General features: G+C 50.8%; 10 protein-coding genes across 10 annotated transcripts; 4 read left to right on the top strand and 6 right to left on the bottom strand.

Moving 5' to 3' along the window:
• Positions 1-4,916: 4,916 nt before the first annotated feature.
• On the bottom strand, positions 4,917-5,931 carry MYCGRDRAFT_94907 (uncharacterized protein; the record flags this gene model as incomplete). Its single annotated transcript, XM_003849841.1, has 2 exons — positions 4,917-5,221; positions 5,400-5,931. The coding sequence occupies 2 exons, from the start codon at positions 5,929-5,931 to the stop codon at positions 4,917-4,919; spliced, it is 837 nt and encodes a 278-aa protein (XP_003849889.1).
• An 803-nt stretch (positions 5,932-6,734) lies between these two features.
• MYCGRDRAFT_74372 (uncharacterized protein) lies at positions 6,735-8,460 on the bottom strand (the record flags this gene model as incomplete). The annotated part of the gene is made up of 5 exons (XM_003849840.1): positions 6,735-7,002; positions 7,050-8,082; positions 8,132-8,262; positions 8,312-8,382; positions 8,431-8,460. 5 exons carry the CDS (start codon positions 8,450-8,452, stop codon positions 6,817-6,819), a joined length of 1,443 nt encoding a protein of 480 aa, XP_003849888.1.
• Positions 8,461-9,511: 1,051 nt separating this feature from the next.
• Positions 9,512-10,073, bottom strand: MYCGRDRAFT_27172 (uncharacterized protein; the record flags this gene model as incomplete). Its single annotated transcript, XM_003849839.1, has 2 exons — positions 9,512-9,907; positions 9,957-10,073. Coding segments are annotated over 2 exons (513 nt in total), but the record flags the coding sequence as incomplete, so codon positions are not given.
• A 538-nt stretch (positions 10,074-10,611) lies between these two features.
• Positions 10,612-11,245, top strand: MYCGRDRAFT_74369 (uncharacterized protein; the record flags this gene model as incomplete). The annotated part of the gene is made up of 1 exon (XM_003850482.1): positions 10,612-11,245. The coding sequence occupies one exon, from the start codon at positions 10,622-10,624 to the stop codon at positions 11,243-11,245; it is 624 nt and encodes a 207-aa protein (XP_003850530.1).
• A 354-nt stretch (positions 11,246-11,599) lies between these two features.
• MYCGRDRAFT_74367 (uncharacterized protein) lies at positions 11,600-13,021 on the top strand (the record flags this gene model as incomplete). The annotated part of the gene is made up of 2 exons (XM_003850483.1): positions 11,600-11,934; positions 11,986-13,021. 2 exons carry the CDS (start codon positions 11,606-11,608, stop codon positions 13,019-13,021), a joined length of 1,365 nt encoding a protein of 454 aa, XP_003850531.1.
• Positions 13,022-13,242: 221 nt separating this feature from the next.
• MYCGRDRAFT_110320 (acidic nuclear protein) lies at positions 13,243-14,167 on the bottom strand (the record flags this gene model as incomplete). The annotated part of the gene is made up of 1 exon (XM_003849838.1): positions 13,243-14,167. The coding sequence occupies one exon, from the start codon at positions 14,165-14,167 to the stop codon at positions 13,397-13,399; it is 771 nt and encodes a 256-aa protein (XP_003849886.1).
• A 212-nt stretch (positions 14,168-14,379) lies between these two features.
• On the top strand, positions 14,380-15,392 carry MYCGRDRAFT_110319 (uncharacterized protein; the record flags this gene model as incomplete). Its single annotated transcript, XM_003850484.1, has 1 exon — positions 14,380-15,392. The coding sequence occupies one exon, from the start codon at positions 14,380-14,382 to the stop codon at positions 15,307-15,309; it is 930 nt and encodes a 309-aa protein (XP_003850532.1).
• Positions 15,393-16,292: 900 nt separating this feature from the next.
• MYCGRDRAFT_46105 (uncharacterized protein) lies at positions 16,293-18,888 on the bottom strand (the record flags this gene model as incomplete). The annotated part of the gene is made up of 3 exons (XM_003849837.1): positions 16,293-16,558; positions 16,607-18,745; positions 18,795-18,888. 3 exons carry the CDS (start codon positions 18,886-18,888, stop codon positions 16,293-16,295), a joined length of 2,499 nt encoding a protein of 832 aa, XP_003849885.1.
• An 825-nt stretch (positions 18,889-19,713) lies between these two features.
• Positions 19,714-20,443, top strand: MYCGRDRAFT_81713 (uncharacterized protein; the record flags this gene model as incomplete). Its single annotated transcript, XM_003850485.1, has 2 exons — positions 19,714-20,244; positions 20,295-20,443. Coding segments are annotated over 2 exons (666 nt in total), but the record flags the coding sequence as incomplete, so codon positions are not given.
• A 476-nt stretch (positions 20,444-20,919) lies between these two features.
• Positions 20,920-21,582, bottom strand: MYCGRDRAFT_47065 (uncharacterized protein; the record flags this gene model as incomplete). Its single annotated transcript, XM_003849836.1, has 1 exon — positions 20,920-21,582. One exon carries the CDS (start codon positions 21,580-21,582, stop codon positions 20,920-20,922), a length of 663 nt encoding a protein of 220 aa, XP_003849884.1.
• Between the last annotated feature and the right edge of the window lie 120 nt (positions 21,583-21,702).

Below are 21,702 nucleotides of genomic sequence, written 5' to 3'. Positions count from 1 at the left end.
GTACTATATATAGGCAGTAGTTACAAAAGAGCTCGGAATGCCCTACAATGTGAAGAAGGACGTTAAGGGCATAATAGTCGAAGTACTTGGCATTACAATCAACTCCGAGACTATAATAGCATCGCTATTAGAAGAGAAGCAACATAGGGCAATATCCGACATTATAGTAGTGCTGTAGAGCAAATTAGTTACACGCGGCGATATAGAAGCACTAGTAGGGCGTCTGTTATAGGCAGCACGAGTTATCGACGTTAGACGTGCTTTCCTAGTTACAACGTTTACGTTCGTGGCTTCTTTTACTACGCGTAAACAACGCCTACCTTCGTTAGTCCGACACGACCTAGAATAGTGGCTGCGCGCCTTAAGATACAGCAATAGCACACGCATGCTAATAGAGCCGGCTCTCCGCTAGATACACCTCTTTACAGACGCGTCGAACATTAGACTCGGTGCGTTCTAGTATAGCAATAGCACGAACGAATAGCGACAGAATTGGGTCCATCTACATCATTTCTTCGCTGTGCCGCGACACGAATCTGCGCACATTAATATCGTAGAGATAATAGCTGTCTAGTTGTCCTTTACGAGGTAGAGCGACGAGTGGCGCAACTGCGTCGTTACAGCTCATAGCGACAACACAATAGTATGCAGCGCTCTTACTAAGCAACGGGTACATAGTAGCGCGAACGAACTCCTTCGCGACCTCCTCCTTCTTTGCCTTGCCAAGTCGATCCGCATACAGGCTATGTGGTTGTCATCTAAGGACAATGCCCTTGCAGACGCACTCTCTCGATTTGATGTTAACACGGTCGCTAACCTGTGCCCTTATTAGCAGAACAACAACTCTACGACGTAGTACGACTACTACCAGACTAGACGCGACGAGTCAACGCGCCTTCTTCCGGTCATGCGTTATTGCTCTGGCACGCCCTTAAACTAACAACAAGAGAAGTCTATGCGTCTGCGGTGCGCTAATAGGAGCTGTTCGCACAACTATACAACAAACCGCCATAGCCTCCTACGGCGCTACTGCTGTAGCAATACATCGTCGACCGAGCGCTGTACCCGAGCGCGACGTTCAAAACGGTTATTAAAGGAGAGTCTATCTAAGCAACCCTTGCTGCGCTACGTTCACATTGCGTAGACAGAGGGATGTCGACGAAGGAGCTGTTGGTCTTCGATTTAGACTACATTAAACAGCTCATAAAAGGGGCCAAGTCTATTAACGCATCGCCAAAAAGGGAACGCCTGCCTATTACGCTAGACATCTTAAATTAGACAGTCGTCCGTACGCAAAACGACTACGACCTGAACATAAACGCAGCGGTAACGATGGCATTTGGAGGTTTCCTAAGACTCGGCGAGATCACCTTTAAGGGGAAGGCAGCTAACATAGCAACGTAGGCCTTACGGCACGTTACGCGTTCAGACCTAGTCTTCGCCGCCGACCACTCCTTTATAACCTTGCGCTTAAAGCGATCTAAAACCGACTGCGACTATGCCGGCGTCAACATCATTATCGCAGCAACCGGAACACCGACATGCCCAGTCTTAAACATGCGAGCACTTATCTCCGCCGTGCCGACAACGTCGCCGCTCCAGCCCTTGTTCTATACCTTAGGACACTTCACAAGAGACGCGATAGTACGATTTATTAAACAAGGGGTTGAAAGAGCTGGATATAACGCGAAGCTGTACAGCGGACACTTACTCCGTAAGGGAGCAGCTCAAAGGGCAAAAGACTCCGGCATAACCGACGGCGACATCTAATTGCTCGGCCGCTGGAAGTCCGACGCATTTAAGCTGTACTGCACATCCTCTAAGTCGTCGTTGTATCGACTGAACTGCCGCTTCTAGAGTGGCCGTCCGCTCGGTCTGTAGTGCGCGTACCTACCGGAACGGACGCGCGGATATCTGTTACTTGCGAAAACGACTCCTGCGGATCTGGAATCGTCTATTGCACCAATCTCCGCGATTCCACTACCGGCTAATTAGAGTACGAGAAACTCCTTCAACTTTTCATAACTCAGCTATTAATTCTTCCTACTCCTACTGTTTAGGCGCCTTCCCTACGGTCATATTAGGCCTTAGTCGCAGAGCCGCTATTGCACCGAGCCACTAATCGACCGATTAGCTCGGCAATAGCAAGGCAACCTCTGCACTATGAGTCTTGGCACCCAAACACCTCCTTATAAAGGCCAGTAAGCGGACAGATGAGAGGGGTCTGTGCGTAAGGGCGTAATAACCGGATTCTTACTACTAGTGAGAACTTCATCCTGTTTATTCACGCCATGCTGGCCGTTACGTTTTGAACCTACCCTCTATCCCTTGTATATACAACGAGTCGTTATATAGAGCACGTAAACGTAGCTTTAGGGCCTTGGTCGCAGAGCCGCTGTTGTACCGAGCCACCAATCGACCGATTGGCTCGGCAATAGCAAGGCAACCTCTGCACCATGAGTCTTGGCACCCAAACACCTCCTTGTGAAGGCTAGTGAGCGGACAGACCTTAGGGTCTAGGGAATCTAAATCTTATAAAACTCTTATAGGATCTTTAAGACCTAGAGATTCTAGATATTATTAATAAGATTAAGATAATTAATTCTATTACGCTAATATCGTAAGATAATGTATTAGTCTATAAAGCCTAGTAAATAAAAATCTTTAAGAGTAGAATTAGAGCCTTATAGATCTAAAGATTCTAGTTCTAAAGTAAAAGATCTTAGAAATCTAGTCTATTACGCTAATAATATTAAATAATGTATTTAGTCTTAAGGCCTAAGGAATCTAAATCTTTAAAAAAATCTTCTTAGGACCTTTAGGGGTCTAAGATCCTTAATCTAATATAAAAGATCCGGAAATATAAGGAGTAATATTAATAACGTAGTATATTATATTTATTCCTAAGGCTAGAGAAATCTAAATCTTTAAGAAGTTTTTTAAGATCTCTAGGGCCTTAAGATTCTTAATCTTATCTAAAAGATCTAGAAAAAGAAGGCCTTATATTAATAACGCTAAATAAAGTATTATAGCCTAAAGGCTTAGGAGATTTAAACCTTTTAAATCTTTTAGAAATTCTCTAGAATCTCTATAGCTATAAGATCTATAACCTTACTTAAAAGATCTAAAATATTAAGGCTTTACGTTAATAATACTAGATAACGTATTCTATCCTAAAAGCCTAGAAATTTAGGATCTTTTAGAATTTTCTAAGAATCTCTAGGTTCCTAAGATTCTCGATCCTATCTTAAAGATCTAAGAAGTTAAGGCCTTATACTAATAATATTAAATAACTTATTCTATACTAGGACGTTATAAAAGCAAATCTTTTAAGTAAGCTCTAGGATCTCTAGGGCTATAAGATCCTTATTCTAATATAAAAGATCTAAAATATTAAGGACTTATAGTAATAACGTAAGATAACGTATAATAGTATATTTGCTATTAAGGCCTAGGATCTCTAGATCTTTTATATTCTTTTTAGGGTCTTTAGGGCCCTAAGATCCTTAATATACCTTTAAAGATCTAAAAAGAGAAGACCTTACGTTAATAACGCTAAATAACGTATTATAGCTTAAAGCCTAGAAGATCTAACTCTTTTAAAAACTATCTAGGATCTTTAGGGGCCTAAGATCCTTAATCTAGAATAAAAGATTTAGGACTATAGTACTTTACGTAAATAATAGCTAATAACGTATTCTATACTAGAATATAGGAAATATAAATCTTTTAAAACTTTCTTAGGATCTCTAGGACCCTAAGACCCTTAAATTACTTTAAAAGATCCGGAATTCTTAGGCCTTATATTAATAATACTAGATAATGTATCTTACCTTATAGCCTAGAGAATCTAAATTTTTTTATTTTTTTATAGGATCTCTAGCCCTCTAAGATTCTCGATCCTATTTTAAAGATCTAGAAATATAATACCTTATGTTAATAACACTTAATAACGTATTCTATACTAAGACGTAGTAAATACAAATCTTTTAAAGAAGCTTTAGAATCTCTAGGGCCTTAAAATCCTTAATCTTAGTTAAAATATCCGAAAGGTAAGGTCCTTACGTTAATAACGTAAGATAACGTATTCTGTCTTAAAGCCTAGATAATCTAAATCTTTTAGACTTTTTCTAGAATCTTTAAGGCCTAAAGATTCTTAGTCTAGTTTAAAAGATCTAAAAAGCTCGGTCCTTATACAAAATTAAAAGTATAACAGAGAGCCGATAGAAAGATAATTAATTACTCTCCTAACGGTATAGTAAGGCTATGCCTATAGTATCGAGTTAATTAGCTTAGGAAACGAACGCCGGAGAGAGAGTAAAAGAAGATTTTGTACTCCGCTTTCCCGATAATGTAGTAAGGCTATATCTATAGTATTACGTTAAGTAGCTTATAAAACAAACGACGTAAGAAGAGACTCGTAGAACATCGCGCCCCGCTCTCTTAATAGCGAAGTAAGGCTATAGCTATAGTATCGAATAAATTAGCTTACTAGACGAGCGAGGAAGTAGAGAGTTAGAGACAAAGTAGAGCTATATAGGAACAAGCCTACTAGCTTATAAAACGAAGAGGACGACGGAGAGACTTAGGACAGACTCTAGGGGTCCGGCGCTATATAGATAGTTTACGGGGTCCCTAGGAGCTATATTAATCTCTGTCTCGACGCTCTAGTAGGACATTATATAGCAGGAACGCTTAGCGTGGTCGCCGGGGGACATTATAGAGAGCGAGCATAGGTAAAGCAGTTAATTGTAGGTCCGTATTAGACACACGAGACTACCGTCCTCTTAGAGAAGATGTTCGTTACAATGCTCTTCGTAATGCGAGGCTCGAATTAATATATGCACCGGGATTTACTATACTAATAGGCGTGCTCGACACTTAAGAAGACGCAGCCGTCGAGGACCTCTAGAATATTAATCCCGGAGGGAAAGTAATTGCTCGAAAATCCGGCAGTGCTGCCGTGCCGCCGGTCCGTGGGCCGAAAACAAGACTTTTCCGGGTAGCTTAAGGTCGATGTTATACACAGCGTCCCAGCCAATGCGCGGCTCGTCGCGCTTAATGTTGCGGTGGAACTTAATCTCCCCGCGTTTGGCGTGCCTTACGTTATGCGCTAGGCCTCCAGTCTTCTTCTTCCTTAGGAAGAGTATAAGTGACAACGATCGCGATCCCGGCGCCAGCTTCGGTTGATCCGGTGCTAGAGGAAGTTCGGGGAACAACGCTAATTGTTAAGTTGTTGTTGCTTTCGGCCTCTTTCGAGCCGCGTCTGGGTTTGGTTTGGCCTCCTTATTCGCTTAGCAGGATGCGAAAATAAGGCCGGCGGAGCGGTTGCAAGGCGCTTTCCTTGCCGAGGGCGCCCGTGCTGCACGCTATTGCCCTTCTTCTTCTTCTTGACTAACAGTAGACACAAACACCATCCTCGTGTATTTTTAGATTGCCGCGATCGCCAAGAGAAAAGTGGGCATGACCGTTCGCTCCTCTTGATGCCCTGGTCAACCTTGTTGCCGGAGTAGCGGTCTTGGGAGGGTTGGAGGGAGCGGTCGGCCGTACAACGTTGGAAAGAGCATTCCGAGGTGGAATCGCCGGGCCACCATGCTTGGCCGTGTTTTCGAGCGCACGATTACGTCTGCGGCTCCTTTCTTGCGAGACTTGCGCCCTGGACGGGAGCTCATCATCTTCATCATCTTCATCATCTTCATCCTCCTCCTCGTCCTCCTCATTGTTGTCTGTGTCTTCGTCCAGTTGCATCTTCTCCGCCTCATCGTCGTCTTCGTCCAGCTCCATCTGCTGCCGTTCCGTCTCTGACTCGGGCTCCTCATCTGACTCCTCCCTTGCTGCCCTCAGCTCCGCGAAATGCCTATCGGTCCTCTTTTGCTCCCGCGCGTGGTGCTTATCCCACCCGGCCTGGTCTTGCTCTCTGCTTCTTGCCATTCCAGCGACGGCGGATTCAGAAGAGGTGAGCTGCGCAGTATAGAGGGCTGGATTCCTATGGACCAGTTGGTCTGGTGTGTCTTTCGATGCTGGAAGGGCGGATTCCTATGGAGTGGTTGAGGATGTTGAGTTTGTCGTGGTAGTAGTGGAGGTGGTGGAAGGGGCGGATTCCTATGGACCGATTGGCCTGGTGTGTGTTTAATGCTGGAATGGAAGTATTGGTATGGACCAAGTGGCCCAGGACGCAAGTAGCACTTGCTGGTAGAAGGGGCGGATTCCTGTGGACTGGTTGGCGATGTCGATGTCGAGGTTGATGTATTCAGATTGAGGTTGATGTGGTAGTGGTGGTGATGGTGGTAGTGGTTGTGGAAGAAGAAGAAGAAGAGAGAGCAGCCGGTGATTTTTCAGCGCCGGCGCAGAGCATTGTCATATGAATGAATGTAAATGCTGCGCTGTGCTTGGCCGATCCAACACTCTCGTATGCCAAAAATCGAGCTTTCGCGCCAGCAAGAGTGAAAGCCGCGCGGTATTCGCATATAATTTAGCATTTGAAAGTTCGAGGTGAATGCTTCAATATGGTGACCAGATAGGGTGGATTTCCATGGCTCCATGGTGATGCTTGGTAGATGGCAGTGATGTCGTATAGCGGTGTCTTTGTCGATGTTCTGTCGAGTTAGTGGACTGCTTCAAGATCTTAGCAAATGCTATAACTTCAGCTCAGACATCCCGAATGGAACTGCGGGACGTTCGTGTGAGATGGCGCAAAACCTTCGACGACATCGCAGAGGGATGACACAAGGGTGCTCTCGTAGGCGATTCGCAGCTTCATTGCCTGCGAGAGGTCAGTTCGTAGTAGCATCTACTCCCATACCTTTCGAAGTCCATCTATCGCTTCCCATCGCTGAAGCTCACGACCGCCCACTTTCCACTCCACGCCCACTTCCTCGAACCACTGTCCCCACCACCACCTTCCATCGCCCGCAATCGCTCATCCTCTCCCTTTGGTAATCCCACGACAACATCAGCCTTGCAAGTCCTCAGCGCTAGCACACGGACACCAGACCCAGGGCCCTACAAAATGTCAGCATTGCCAGAGGAAACCTCAACACCTCACTCACCATCGGCCCGATTGCCTTCACAAACGGCGTCGTCGGATCCCACATCACGTCAGCCGTCAGCTTGCGGTAGTTCAAATCGCCCTTGAAGATGACCAGCTCGCTCTGCTTCAAATCCTCGTACAGCTTCGGGGCCGTACTTGGCAGTCTCCAGTAACTCCCGCCCTCTGTCCAGAATGCATTCGGCCGCAGAACGATGCTCCCTTCAGCATACAGCGTACTCCAATTCTCAAACAGCGCCACCAGATCTTGAGCCTCTTGCTGTGATAGCGGCTGCGGCTTCTTGCCCTGAGAATCGTCCTCCTCGGATGGCGTCTCGTAAAAGCTCTTTGCATTAACCAACACGGTGAGCAGATCCGAGAAGTCCTTCGGAACGACATCAGAGACGAACCAGGGAATATCCTTTGGATGCAGGACGATGTGAGTGGCCAGTCCAGATTGAAGGAGATAGCCGGCGAGGACGAGATCGACGAAAAGCTCGAATCCAGCATTATCCAGGACGATATCCACCCGTCGCTCCTTGACTCCCGACTTCTGAGCCTCCTTCAAACAGGCAAAGGCGGCAGAAAAGTCATTCACGAGGATGTTCTTTTCATTCGCCTTGCGGGCGTCACTGCCCTGCAGCTTTTGAATGTCTTCATAGCTGAGGTTGGTGAGGAGAGACAAGTCAGTTGCGTTGCCCCATAAGCAGATCTCGCACATCTCGATGAAGAGAATCTTCTCCGCAGCCTCCCGCTCATCCTCGGTTCCAGATTTGAGAGGTGACTCGGCCGAGCTGAGCTGCTTCACGAGATCGTTGTATCGGGAGGCGAGTTCAAGGACAGCAGGCCTGGAAGAGCGGAAGGTGGACATCTTCTGCTTGGAGAACACATCATATCTCTTCCAGTGTGTTGATGTAGCGAAGATAGTGGCGATGCGCCGATAGAGATAGCATTCAGCATAGAGCCATGCGACATCATGCCATTTCGGATTGCCACGCTGCTCAAGCTCCTTGTTGTACCCGGCGATATCCGAGCCGCCGTCGTCAGGAAGGGGGCTTTCTGTGGTTAGCGTATATCCGCCGATGAAGTCGTGATTCTCCTCACGTAAGGGGACGATTGTGCTGGAGCTCGTATTTCAGCTTTGCCAATGCTTCAGTGACCCGCTTGCCTTCCTCCGCCTTTTCGGGCTCGGTCGCTTTTGATGTAGCTCGATGGATGTCATCAATGGCGCCGGTCTTGGTGATTGTCAGTTGGAGTGACGATCGAGAATTGCATGAAGCATACCAAGATGATTGGCCATCTGTCCCTTGCAGAAATGTATGCAAAAGAAGTCGGATCGGCAGTACCGGAGACCGCTGAGGTTGATTAGCCGGGGACAAGAGGATATGTCGAGGAGATCTCACGGTCTTTGGGATCCGCCTCCATTGTATCTTGCTGTTGTACGTGAGGAGGTGAAGTCAGGAGGGTAACTTCATCTCGAATGCTTGTCGAAGTTTGGTCGCTGCAGTGGAGCATCACCTCATGATTCAACCGAGATTCTCCCGATGCCTGCTCCACTTTATGATCGAGCTGCGAGAATCGAAACATTTTTCATCGCTTCGTGGCGCATGCGAATTCTTCATGCGGCCTCATAGATACGGTCCATTCAGCTCATTCAAACAAGGCACACGCACAATGAAGACTTTCGGATCAATCGCGAGTCATTTTGTATCTCCTACAATGCCTTGTGGAGAGATGACATGTCGAGTAAGGATGGCTGAAGTTACGCTTCATCGATGCTCTTTCTAACGATATACTAGCTGTATCACCTGTGAAGAACCATCAACTCATTCCGCCGGTTTCGACCCCGTACTCCTGCTCAGGTCCTTACTCCATGTAAACGGCCTTGCTAAAGTACATACGACTGGCCTAGCCACCGTTCGCGAGCCCGCCGACTTGCACTGAAGATGCAACGAGCGACGAGATGAGTATGTGCAAGCACACTGAAATGGGTGTGTACTGAGGCCATCAGAGCGTCATATGACGGCCACGAGGCCCGAAGTGACATACGACAACTTGTTTTCCCTTCAGAAGCTGAATCCTTCGCAACGACTGGCGTAATCGCCTGGCTCGCATCGTGGGAGTCATTATTCGCGCAAGCATATGTGATAACAACCTTCCAGCCTGTCGTCAATCGATCCTCCAACGCCCTGAAGTGCTGTTCACTCAGACCTCAAATTTCAAGCCATGCCTTCCAACTCAGTTCCTCGCCACACCTGGATCGTACAATGGCGGGACTGACATTTGCGAGTGATAGCTCGTCCTTCTACCAGGGTACGGCAGGTAATCTCCATCATCACCACTCTTGCGTAGCAGTCCCTCGCCATGCTCCCCATCATCATCATTCACGGGTCCATCGCTGCTTGTTCGGATATCGTCGGTATTCGATGACCACACAGCGTCCTTCTCCAACTGATTCTTCCTCTGGGAGTACGACTGTTGTATGTTGGAAGTGGAATGAGGCTTCACGCCGGTTTTGCGGTACTCGATCAGCGCGCAGATGGAGAGGTAGCTGGCAGCCGCGAAGAGGAAGAACAGAACAACAGCGAATCCCACGGTGGCTTTGCTGACCTTGCATATGTTTTCGCTTCCACATGCGAGGACTTTGGTCGGATTCGTCTCTTTGGTGTCGTCTCGTTTGGGTGTGGCTTCATTTTTCGGCTTTTCTTTGGTGGTGACCTCCGAGGCATTCCACACCGCTACTGCGATGGCCGCCGCGAACCAGAGGATGCAGAAGAGGAGATCGATCGTTGCGAATGCGTAGACATTGCAGAATCTCCACGCCCGAGACCATAATGGCACCACGACTTGGAATGCCACAGCCGGGAGCGTGAAGAAGCACTGTACCTGGTCAGCAGAGGTCGAAGAGAGAGTGCCGGAGCCTATTGACCAATGCAAAGTAGTATTTTGTCTCGCCTCCATGTCCATAAGACTTTGCCATGACAGCGAGGGTCAGACATCCTGCGATGAACACCAGCAACGTCTGTACGCCGTGGATGATCGCCTTGATCTGCTGTAACTTGTTCTGAGGAAGCCGCATAGCTGTGAAGATTGCGATTGTGTTTGCAATTTTGATGTTGAGTGTACTATGGATCAGCATAGCCCACCTCTTCCACAGATATATAGTGCTCGCGGCTGTAAACACATGCAGCTCGGGACCAGGATCTTGGTAGAACTAGTTCCAAGCTTCCTCCGTCGTCAAGGCGGGATGCGGAGCAACAAGGCGACGAAGCCATTTCAGCCTCGGACTTGACGGGCTCCAGAGAGTGGCCGTCATTCATGGTCGACGCGGCCGCTTGTTCTGCACTCATCTTGCAACACGCCACAGAATACATCGAATGTCTTACTGTTTGAGACATTGTTCACCAAAGACGTCAAAACACTAAAATCTGGAGTAGCAACCGTTTTGTGGGTCCAGGCTCGTAGGGCTGAGGCTCGCACATGACGGCGCTAGCTACCTGAAGCACAAGGAGACCGTCCATGCCCCATGCTTCCTCCAAATCACATCAACTCTTCGACATCTCACCAAATCGGCCTCGCCACATCACCGACATCATGGAAGCTCCTGTCGAGCTCAGCGACACGTTCAAGCTCCTCCCGCTTGTACTCGATCCGAACACAAAAGCCGTCTCCTCCTCCGACCAGTCCCTCGCCAATGAACTCCTAGAACTGAATCAAATCCATCGAGGCATGTTAGCCGTCGAGAATCCATCACAAACACCACCTCCCCCGGCACCCGTCAACCCAAAGAGATCAGCACAGATCACGAAGCTGAAAGAGGAGGGCAACAAACTGTACAAGAAAGCATCATACACCGAAGCCCTGCAAATTTACGACCTGGCGATCAAGATGGCAGCGGAAAGACCACCGTGGGAGGCGAGCGGACTTGTCCGTGAGGAGCTTAGCACACTTCACGGCAACAGGGCGCAAACTTTGATGGCACAGCATTCATGGGCAGAGGCCGCAGTCGACGCGGAGATCGCAGTGGAGATGAAGAAGGTTGGAAATGTTAAGGCATGGTGGCGAAGAGGGCAGTGCTTGAAGGAGATGGGACGATTGGAGGAGGCTACCGAATGGGTCAAGCAAGGACTGGACTTTGAACGAGCAGGACCGGACAAGCAAAACATTGGTGAGCTGGAGACGCTGCAGCGGGAGATCGCAAACGCGACGGGAGCTTGAGGCGTTGTGAAGCGACTGAAATGTGGCTTGCAAGGACATTCGGCAGTCCGCACGGGCAGATGATATACCAGCATAGCGACGGGTCAGTAAAGGAAAGTTGGGAGTACCACGGCGCCCGTCTTCACGAGCCAGAGAGTATCGGGACCAGTAGTTCCAGTGCTTCTCCGAGCATGGCTGCTGGGCTGCAGATGAGAAACACGGCAGTACCGACTCGATGGCTTGTGGACGGCTCTCGTATTCAACGGAGCGATCCATTCACGTCGCATCTTGCACCTTTGTCACTTGTACCATTTTCACGTGATGCCAAGTCTGTATCCCAGCTTTCTTCATCTTATCTTCAACCTCACAAAATGAAACCCCATGGCACCGCCACTCCAGGAATCCGATCTCATATTTCCAACAGCGGCATCATCATTGAAGAATGCGCTAGGTGATCTCAAACGCGCAAACTTAACCATCAAGAACCGCCTCAACTCGATCAAGCAGGATTCTTCATTCGTGGAAGAGGTTGCGAATGCATATCAGCTTCCTCTGGTCGCGAACGAACGATGTGGGAGCTGGTACATCTCTCCGCACCGTAGGGCAGGGAGCGCATATTTCAAATCCACAGATGGCCACTTCGGACAATGGATGTTCAGTCTGCGGCGATTGAATTTACAAGTACTGGATGCCGTAGGACAGCATGGAGGGTAAACAGAACCAGCACAGGTAATGAGCGTCTGCTGATTCGGTCCTTCTAGCTGCATCATCGTCGATTCCACTCGGAGAGGAAAGAGCATGCCAGATGCGCTTTCCAAAACTGTGCCGATCTGGACCACGATCCTCAATCGCTTGCTATTCCCCCATAAGCCCGATTATCACAATCTACAGACTCCCATGGATGTCGTCTCGGAGTCAGAGCGCGCACAGATTGAACTAAGACTCGACACGTGTCTCCACGATGCGAAAACTTTGAAGCTGGACCTGAACGACATGCGGTCCAAGCTGCAGAACAAGCCAATGCAAATCGTCTGGCAAAGACCTGGCGATCAGCTTTCGTCCAGTACGAGGCAAGCGGCGGACAGTCATCTCCTGGTGCTGTGCACAGCCTCGAACCAGACCAGTAATGAGACCTCGTCAACATCGGAATACGTCCAGGGAGCGGCAGATGATCCTGAAAGCTGGTCGCTCGGTCTCGATGCTGCCATGTTTTGGACAAACCTGGATCTGCTCAGGCAGGCTTCACCAGAGGAGCTTCCCGCGCTTATTGCAGGTCTTGTCAAAGATTCGCACTTGAATGTCGTGATTCGAGATGTGACTTTGGTCAGACCGACGAGCGTCGTCTATATCGGAGACAACAGCGTCTTTGAGGACATTCGCGCCGGCTTTGACCTCGTCATTTCCTGCACTTCGAAGCCCGAGTTCTGCGACAGTTCAGATCGGGAAAGTGTCGAAACATCGCAGCGTCTTCAGCTGACATGCGTGGAGGGCAAGGTCGGCAGTCGACAGCTACGGCATGAACTGCCGAAGTTGGAGACGTTCATTCCGTCCATTACCTCGACAAGCAAGATCCTCGTGACTTGTCAGACGGGAAAAGACTTGGCTGTTGGAGTCGCTCTGGCTTTACTTTGTCGACTGTTCGATGGAGACGGGATCGTGATGTCCAAGATGGAGGCTCCCCGCGATTTGAACAAGTCTCTCATCAAGCAGCGACTCAGTTGGATCATGGTGTCCATGCCGGATGCATCTCCCAGCAGAGCGACATTGCAGAGCGTCAACGCCTTTTTGCTGGGTTGAGTGCTACGCAGCTTAGACGGCGAAGTCCATGATCCAAAGAGAGCGCAAACTTGCGGCGCTAAGTGTTGCCTGCGAGCTACGGTCGCCCATCATAGTTCCATGCCGGAAGTGGTACGGGCATTGGGAGACTCGAGAGAATGGTGCAGACCGCTGTTATGAGTGTTCCGATACCTATGATGGACGTTGAGATTTGAACTATGACCACCACACGTGCCTGCATACATTGGGAGTCAAATAGCAGACAACCGGTACCGTGACTACATGAAACGTGATGAGAGTACGGTCTACGGTCTATCCAAGAAACCACTCTAATAAGGTGCTTTCAGCTGTCCAACCGAAGCGCAAGAGCCTCCTTGCTTCCCAAGTACACTCCCGTCACTCACGCTTTGGTACGCGAATGTTTGCGGAACGCAAAGGCATCTCTGACACTCTGTGCATCTTCTCGATTTCCACCTCCCGCTCTGTCTTGTCTGCCTCTGGCTCGATCTTGACTTCTCTTTCGTCCTCCTCGACACCGGCTTTGCCTTCCATCGCGCCTTTCTCCTCGACAATGACTTGATCTTTTGGCACGCCGATCGACCGAAACGGCTTCTTGCTCTTGTTACCGATCCGGCCGCTGTCATCTGCGCTCTCAGCGTTCTCCAACTCTTTCCAGTGGTTAAAGACTGCGTCAAACCCGGAGGTGCTGCGAGCTTTGAGTTCGGGGAGGATCGGCGGCTTGGATTCCGATGGTACCGATCCTTGCGGGTCCAAAGCTTTCGGCAAAATCTCCAGACCGGACTTCACGCTCACTGGGGCAGTGAAATCGTCCTCGTCATATTCTTCCTCCTCGTCCACCTCCTCGTCCTCCTCCTCCTCGGCCTCCTCCTCGGAATCCTCCGCCATATCGACGTCTTCGTTCTCCTCTTCGACCTCTCGATCGATCAGTACCCGCGGCTTCAGATCCAGATCACGGCGCATCGTGTCGAGCAATTGGCGCACTTCGTACAGTCCATCGTCGACGCGCTCATCCGCGCCGGGTGTGTGATAGCTTCTCGTCGACTGCCAAATGTTCTCGCAGCGGGCGATGGCATCGTCTGCCTCATACCAGTCGTCGGAGCATGCAGCGAAGAGGAGTAAAAATCGCATACGATGGTAGAGGGGCATGGACTGGTCAACGAGTTCGCGCTGCACCTGTTCAAAACATGCATCGAGCTTGTCTTCCTCGTACAGTTGGTGGCATGCGTCGAATCCAGTGGTCCATAATTGCATGAGCTGCGTGGAGTATGCATCGTCGTCGGCCATGGCGAGATGCTCTGATTGATCAAGATGCGGTTGTAAAGAGCTCAAGAGAAGAAGGACGAAAGGAACAAACGGATATGTCTTGGCACGGAGATTCACGTCCAAGACATTCACGCGAAGGATATGTTGCGTCGCAGGTCGTGTACGAGCGTCAAAACGCCCGTGATGAAGCATCGCCCATGCGGACCTCTACTCCATCAGGAGCTGACGCTGGCAATCAGCAAGGTGTTCCAACGCAACAGCGACATGGCGCCGAGAAGCAGACAACTCTCACAACTGTATCAGGCGATCAAGAGCACAATACAGCAGCCCCTGATGATGCAGACGAGCAGCAAGGTGCAGATGATGTCTTGCCCGATGCCCCCGCGAGTGACTCGAATGAAGTGCAGATGCAGCTCCTCCTTGAGCAACAACAGCTTGAAAAGCGACAGACAGGAGCCATGCAACAGCTTCAAGATCGCGAGAAGCTCCTCGCTGAGCAACAACAGCAGTTTGAGAAGCGACAGACAGAAGCCATGCATCAGCTTCAAGATCGCGAGAAGCTCCTCGCTGAGCAACAACAGCAGTTTGAGAAGGAGCGGAAAGCAGCTAGCGAGCTTATCGGCACCGAAGGATCGCAGCTTGCCGACAAAATTCAGGCCCAGATTGACGATCAGCAGCGCTTGAATGAACAGAAGCAGGCTCAAGCAGAAGAGGGAAATCGCTTGGAAGAACAGAATCAGGCTCAAGTCAAAGAACAAAAGCGCCTCGACGAACAGAAGCGAGCTCAGACGACGGAGCAAGCCCGCCTCAAGGCACAAGATCGAGCTCAAAAGAAGCGGGCGAAAGAGTTGCAGAAATTGGAGCTGCAATGCGAGCAACGTCTCAATCAGAATATGCTTGAGAAGATTGCGCAGCGTAATCGAGAGATTGCACAGGAGTTGGAGGACAACGAGGAGGAAGACGAGGATGATGATGATGATTCTGAGGCCGAGGACGGTAAGGAGGATGATCCGAACGGCTTCTAGAGCCTCATGCACAATGTTCGTGACAACATTGAGCTTGATTCGACACCTGTATCCAGATAGGCACCTGCAATGATTGATCTAACAAAAGCTGACGGCCCTTTCACATCAACCCCTCCCCTCTCACACGTATGTTTACAATGTGACTTGTTCTTATGTGCTGGTCTGAATTCCAAATTTAGTCGCATTTTGCAATAGTGTAAAGCCATGGCGCGGCCATGATACGTCGTTCCTTCCGTTCCGTCCTCCTGCAGACAACGCGCAGAAGTCCCGGCGTTCGTTCGCTCCATCCGTACACATGGCCGGCGGTCAATCACCTACTTGCAGCTCGGCATTGCTCGTTCTCGTCACGACTTGCAACACCCCGGCCTGATTTAACATGCACTAGGTATTGTGACATTTCAACGCGCAGACACGACGCCAGAAGAAGTCGTGAGATGTATCTGAACTCGATTCGAGGATCCCATGCCACAGGATCGTCGCGCGGAACTGGTCATTACAGCCTGTGAGCTGCGAAGAATCGACATGGAATGCAGTGTCATCCGCTAGTGGTCCTTCGTATGGCGCTAGACATCTTACTGTGAACTGCGAGCTCAGCTCGGCCTGTACGCGATTCGACGCTCGTCCACCCCATTGTCCTTACGCGTTGCAATCAGCGTCCGAATGCTGCGATTCCTGTCTGGTTGCTGATGGCAATCGAAGTGGCTTGCCAAAGGCGACTGTGTCTGTTGGGCCGCGAAGCACCATGCGAAGCTATCGTATTCTGTACACGAAGTTGTCGTCGTTGTTTAACGCTACTACTACGCGAATGCCTCAAAGCCTTCAGCATGAAGAGCTTCATCCTTCGACCGGCGCACCTTGGGGATCGTGTCCCGTATCGCGTATCGATGAAAGTACCACACAGATGCCATTCCAGTCAAGTGTGATCCTCCTCCGGCGTACAAATGACCCCGCAGTGCCTTTAAGACGCGGTGGTGAGCGGCGCATCAAATGTTCTTAAAGAAGATTTTAGCACAGCCGTCACCGCCCGCGCTCACAAGAAGCCTGCCATCGCTGCTCCAGACGATAGCAGTCACTCCCTCTCCTCGCGATACTCTGTGAGCGTTCAGCTCTTGAGTACACGCGCGCTTCTCCATACTCCAGATTCGAATCCCTGCATCGTGGCTCCCTGACACAAGCTCCCGACCATCTCTTGACAGACACAAAGCAGAGATCGGCATCGCGTGGGCAAGCATAGCGTAGGTCGACTGTCCTGAATGGTCGTTAGTTGTGATCAATATGTACGGGAGTAAAAACTTACCACTATTGGCATCGAAAAACCGGACAAAGCGGTCTTCGTGCCCAGTGATGACAATACCTTCCGCACCCGCTCTTCCGCCGGTAGCTCCTCCGCCGACCTCGTCAGACTCAAGTCCTCTTGCTGCGTCAATGCTACTCGTACCAGACCCTTCGAGGCCAAGGCTAGTAGCAACAACGGCATTAATGCTGGTATTCATCGTCCCGTCATAAGTCTCATTGCTCGCCATTCCAATGACCTCCTCGCCTGTCCTTGTGTCAAATATCAGTACCGAGGAATCCGAATAGCTGACGACGAATGTCTCGCCAGATGGGGACAGTGGGCAGATGCTGGTCGGTCTCGCGTTTGAGGCTTCGGGCCGCTCGATGGAGTGAATGAGTGTCGAACTGAAGGGCGTGCTGCTAGCGAAGCTGGGCTGTGGACTCGAAGGAAAGTTGCTGCCGCTGGTGACACTATGTCGTCGACTGCCACCCACGCCTCGACGGCTTCCAGTGGAGGGTGATGAGCTCTGCGGCGGCGCACTGATGGCCCAGACCTTGACAGTACCATCCGCCGAGCCTGACACAAGCAGCACTCTGTCGGGGCCGCCGAAGTTGCTGCTTTGCGAGCCAAAGACCACCCCAACTGATGCGGGAAGAATGCAGATGGCCCACACAGCATCGGTATGACCTTCGAGGGTAGCTTTGGAGTCGACGCGTCCTCTTTCCCAAACGCGAACAGTACAGTCTTGTCCGCCAGAGAAAATCCAGCCATCGCCATTCGCTCGTCCTCCGGTATTGAATCCAGTGCTAGCCGGGCATGCTGCCAGACAGGTCACAATGCCCTCATGCCCTCTATGCGTAAAATATGCCGGAATGTCCAGATCGGCGCCATTATTGCCCGGATTGTAGTTCTGATATGTCGCGGGTATTATCCATCGTTTGATAGTACCATCGTCGCCAGCTGTGCACACCTCTGGCTCACTTGGGCTGCCGCCACCACTGAAAATCACGCTTCGCACGACATCAAGATGACCACGCAGCGCGAACTTGACCTTGAAAAGATTCGGATCATTCATTATCGCACTCTCAGCACCATCGTGAGTCCTGCTCTTGTTTCCGTGAGAGCTGCGCCGCCGTTCCATTCCTTGCGAACCGAGCGAGCTCTTTCTTCGGCCGTGCGGAGATGGGCCACTCCGCGGAGGAGATTTCGAAGGAAGCTGAGATGCGCTGGCAGCACTTGGGAACAGATCAGTGTCCGGTCGTCTGGGCGGGGGTATCTCAGGAGGCGGGTTTTCTGGTGGTGGAGGCGGTTCCTCGTCGAATTGCCAATTGTCGGGATCGATTTGTTGCTGAACTTGGCGAGACAGCTGCTGTTTACCTGGCTCGAGTACTGGTCGCCCACGGTTGTCGTAAGTATGCGTTATGTTTTCGACTTGTTCTTCATAAGTTTCGGAGGATTGGAGGCCAGGCTGGAGGACTTCCGAAGGCTGTTGATTGGCATTGGTATATTCAGGATATCCCAGGGTCTGCCCTAGCTCCTCCTGCTGCTGTCTTGAGGTCTGCGGGAGACTGTTGGGCACTGAAGGCGGTTGATGGTTTGGCATGGCTGACGGCTGAGGAAGTACCTGACCTGAGCCGCGAGAGTTTCTCTGATGGCGAGCGTACATATCGTCCATAGGCAGAGGAGCATCCGGAAGCCCAGCAAAGCTTCCATTGGGCAGCATGTGCGGTGGTGGAGGGTGCTGAGGAGGCGTCAAAAGATACTGAATCTCCTTCATGCAGTTCTTGAGGTACTTGGTCGTGTTGTCCAGGTATTGTTCCCGCTCTTTCTCGCTTGGCTCTTGCAGATCCGCAGTCTCCAAGAAGGAATTATGTGGCCGAAAGGCGGGTTTGGTCTGTTTCTCCCCGTTCGTGGTGACGCTATCCTCTGGCGCGACACCATTCGGCCCTCCCTGCACTCCCTTCGCTTTGGCACGCTCGTTCTTCAATGCAAGCTCCAGCATGCGCACTTGTCGTTCCAGCTGCTCATTAATTCGTTTCGCCTGGCGACATTCTCCTTCCTGTTTCGCAATCTTTGCCTTCATTTCTGCCCGCTCAATGTCCCATGAATTTCGTGCTCGTTCGTGACTATGCCATTCGATCTGGAGGAAGCGCATCACACCTACGTGGAGTCAGTATCGTGGTCCTCATTCCTGTTGTAGACAACAAACCCTGCAATGTATACTCCGTTCCCTGCGGTCCATGATGCTCGACCTGACCGGGGCCTCCGCCATTGCCCAGTCCGCCAGACGGCTGGAAAGCCATGCTCTTTCGCCCACCAGGGCTATGTCAGCGTCACAGTCCCGACGGCGGAGTGTGGCATTTGCTGCGGCGATCGGTTCGGAGCTGCAGAAGGGGTATGTCTCAATGTACACGTGACGCGACGTAGGTTTGCGATGAAAGATCGGTCGGGCGGAGAGGATGATGTGGAGTTGGTAGCGATGGTGTGCGGCGGGTCGTCGGCGGGAGGGTGTGAGAGTGAGTGATGCACTCCGCTCCGCTGTTGTGAGTCCTGGGGTGAGGTTGCAGTGCTATAGCTTCATTCTCTCAGATCCCATGCGATGGATACTTAGGGTCGTTCCCGCCGGCGTCAGGTCCTGGGCCGCATTTTAGTGTCCGCCCGCTCTTTCCCGACCACGTCACGTGCTCAACCGGAAAGAGTCCGCCCGCGGGTTTGGCAGGAGAAGAACATCAACACAACAATTTCACAGCGACAACGGATAAGTTGAGCCCAAACGACGCACTCCTAGCGGTCCAATTCCAAGCCCAGTGAATGTTCGCAAGGCTTTTCCTGTCAAAATAAGTAACAGACCACGGCTCCCACCAAAAGGTGTACAACGCTGCATTGTGCAGAAGGGGTATATCAGTAGTTGAAGGGTGGCTGTTATACCCGGGTTAAAGGCACAATCGTCTCGAGTATGTCATTCGATCAACTGCCTTGCACAGCGTCGGCCAGAGAAGCAATATGCGTGGAGCCCCACCCCGAATGACCGGAACATCGTCATGCTCACCAATCCGCAGCTCTGTAAGGTACTGACGTCTGAAGCTTCCCTTCTTCACTCATCGGGACTCCACAATCTCCAAAGTTGAGGACAATCTCGGCAATGTCTCAAAGCAAATCAGTATTCATCATCGGACCAGGCTTCATCGGCTGGAATGTCCTGGAGCTTCTCGTCGATGAAGGCCACTCGGTAACTGGCCTTGTCCGACGCAAGGAGCACGGCGAGCAGATCAAGAAATCCGGAGCATCCGTGGTCTACGGCGATCTGAACGACAAGCAACTGATCTCAGAGCACACTGCTCAAAGCGACATCGTCATCCACACCGCGACAGCCGATCACCTACCCAGTATTCAGGCAGTCCTGGATGGACTGCGACAGCGGGCGTCGAAGAACCTCATGACAACTTTTATCCACACTTCTGGCACCAGTGTTCTCGACGATGGTTCTCTCAATGCGTACAAGAGCGACAAGATCTACCGCGATGATGAACGATCCGATGTCGACTCTGTCAAAGACAACGCGCCACACCGTGAGATTGACATCGCCATTGTCAAATGCCAGAAAGAACTCGGAGAAAAGGCAAAGATGGCCATCATAATTCCGCCGTTGATCTTCGGTTGTGCGTGTACCGCGCCCGTTACCCTCGAAGCTTTACTGACCTACATCCAGTCAACCCCAATCACGGTCGCCTGACCATTCAAATCCCGACCCTCACACGATTCGCTCTCAAGCATGGCTTCGCACCTCATGTCGGCAAGGGACTTGGCGTCGAATCAAACATCCATGTGTTGGATCTGGCTCGTGCATACATTGTACTGCTGCACCACATGGAGAAGTCGTCTCCATCGACGCTGCTCGACAATCCATACTACTTCTGTGAGTCTACCGGAGATAATGAGCCGTCGTGGTACGATGTTGCAAAGGCTATTGGCGAAGGGCTGCACAAGGCAGGCAAAATCGAGAGTCCCGAGCCGAAAGAGCTCGAGCAGAGTCTGTGGGGTGACGTGTTTGGCGACTTCACAGGTGCCGTCCTCGGTTTGAACAGCAGGAGTCGCGCAAATCGACTGCGGGAATTGGGGTGGCAGCCGCAGGAAAAGGAGTGGAAGCGCTCTTACATCGAGGACGAGCTGCCGCAGATTCTCAAAGAGGACATTGGCGACTTTGCCGGATATAAAGGAACAGTGGCCAGCTGAAGTCAAGGAAGAGAGCTGATCGTGGCCGGATCATGCGAATGGTGTGATTCAGAGAGGTCCGTCTTGCTGCTTCGATTTGTAGCGTTTTCAATGTGTTGCCCTCACCACGGTTGAATGTATCTCACTGGGCCGACAGCATGCTCTCCATCGAGCCGGCGTCCTACTGCGTCGTGAATGCTTTGCTCTACTGTCTCGACACTCTGACCAGCATCAATCACGACGATGTCTTCAGCCTCGTCCGGATGAGTTTGCAACTCGGCAAACAAGTCTCGCACTCTGTCCTGAAGTTCCTGTTTCTCGTATCGTTCGGTGCCAAAGCCACCGCGTTTAGCAGCCTCCTCAGCAGCGATGTCCAGAAACAGACACAAGTCGGGACGTGGCAAGCCAATCTCAGGATGCCGACACCACGCAAGGTCCATGGCAGGATTCTGCTTGGCTGCAGAGTAGACACAACCAGAGTAGTAATATCGATCAACGACCACAGTAGTTCCCCTTTCAATGTGCTGTCTTATCGATTCGGAGGCCTCCCAGCGGTTTGCTGAAAACAAGAGATGAATGGCATGGTCCTCCTGCGATGATGTCCCACTGAGATAGCTGTTGATCATCTGTCCGATCACAGTCGTCCGGTCCGGAAAGCGTTGATGGAAGACTTCTTTGCCTTGAGAGCGGAGGTGATCTACCAGTCGTGCGCATTGAGTGCTCTTGCCGGAGCGATCGAGACCTTCGAAGACGATCAAATGGCCTCGAGACGTGCCGGAAGACATGTCGTCGTTTGTGATGTTGATGGAGAAGATGTACTTCGAGACTTCCAAAGACGTGTGAGATTCGCGATTCCTGGCTTGGCGCGTTCAGCTTCAACTTTGAAGCTGAACTTCACCTTTGCA

The sequence above is a fragment of the Zymoseptoria tritici genome, chromosome 8, assembly GCF_000219625.1.
Source record: "Zymoseptoria tritici IPO323 chromosome 8, whole genome shotgun sequence".
Taxonomy (NCBI): domain Eukaryota; kingdom Fungi; phylum Ascomycota; class Dothideomycetes; order Mycosphaerellales; family Mycosphaerellaceae; genus Zymoseptoria; species Zymoseptoria tritici.
Note: the sequence above shows the minus strand (reverse complement) of the source record. Positions and strands in the feature narration are given on the sequence as shown.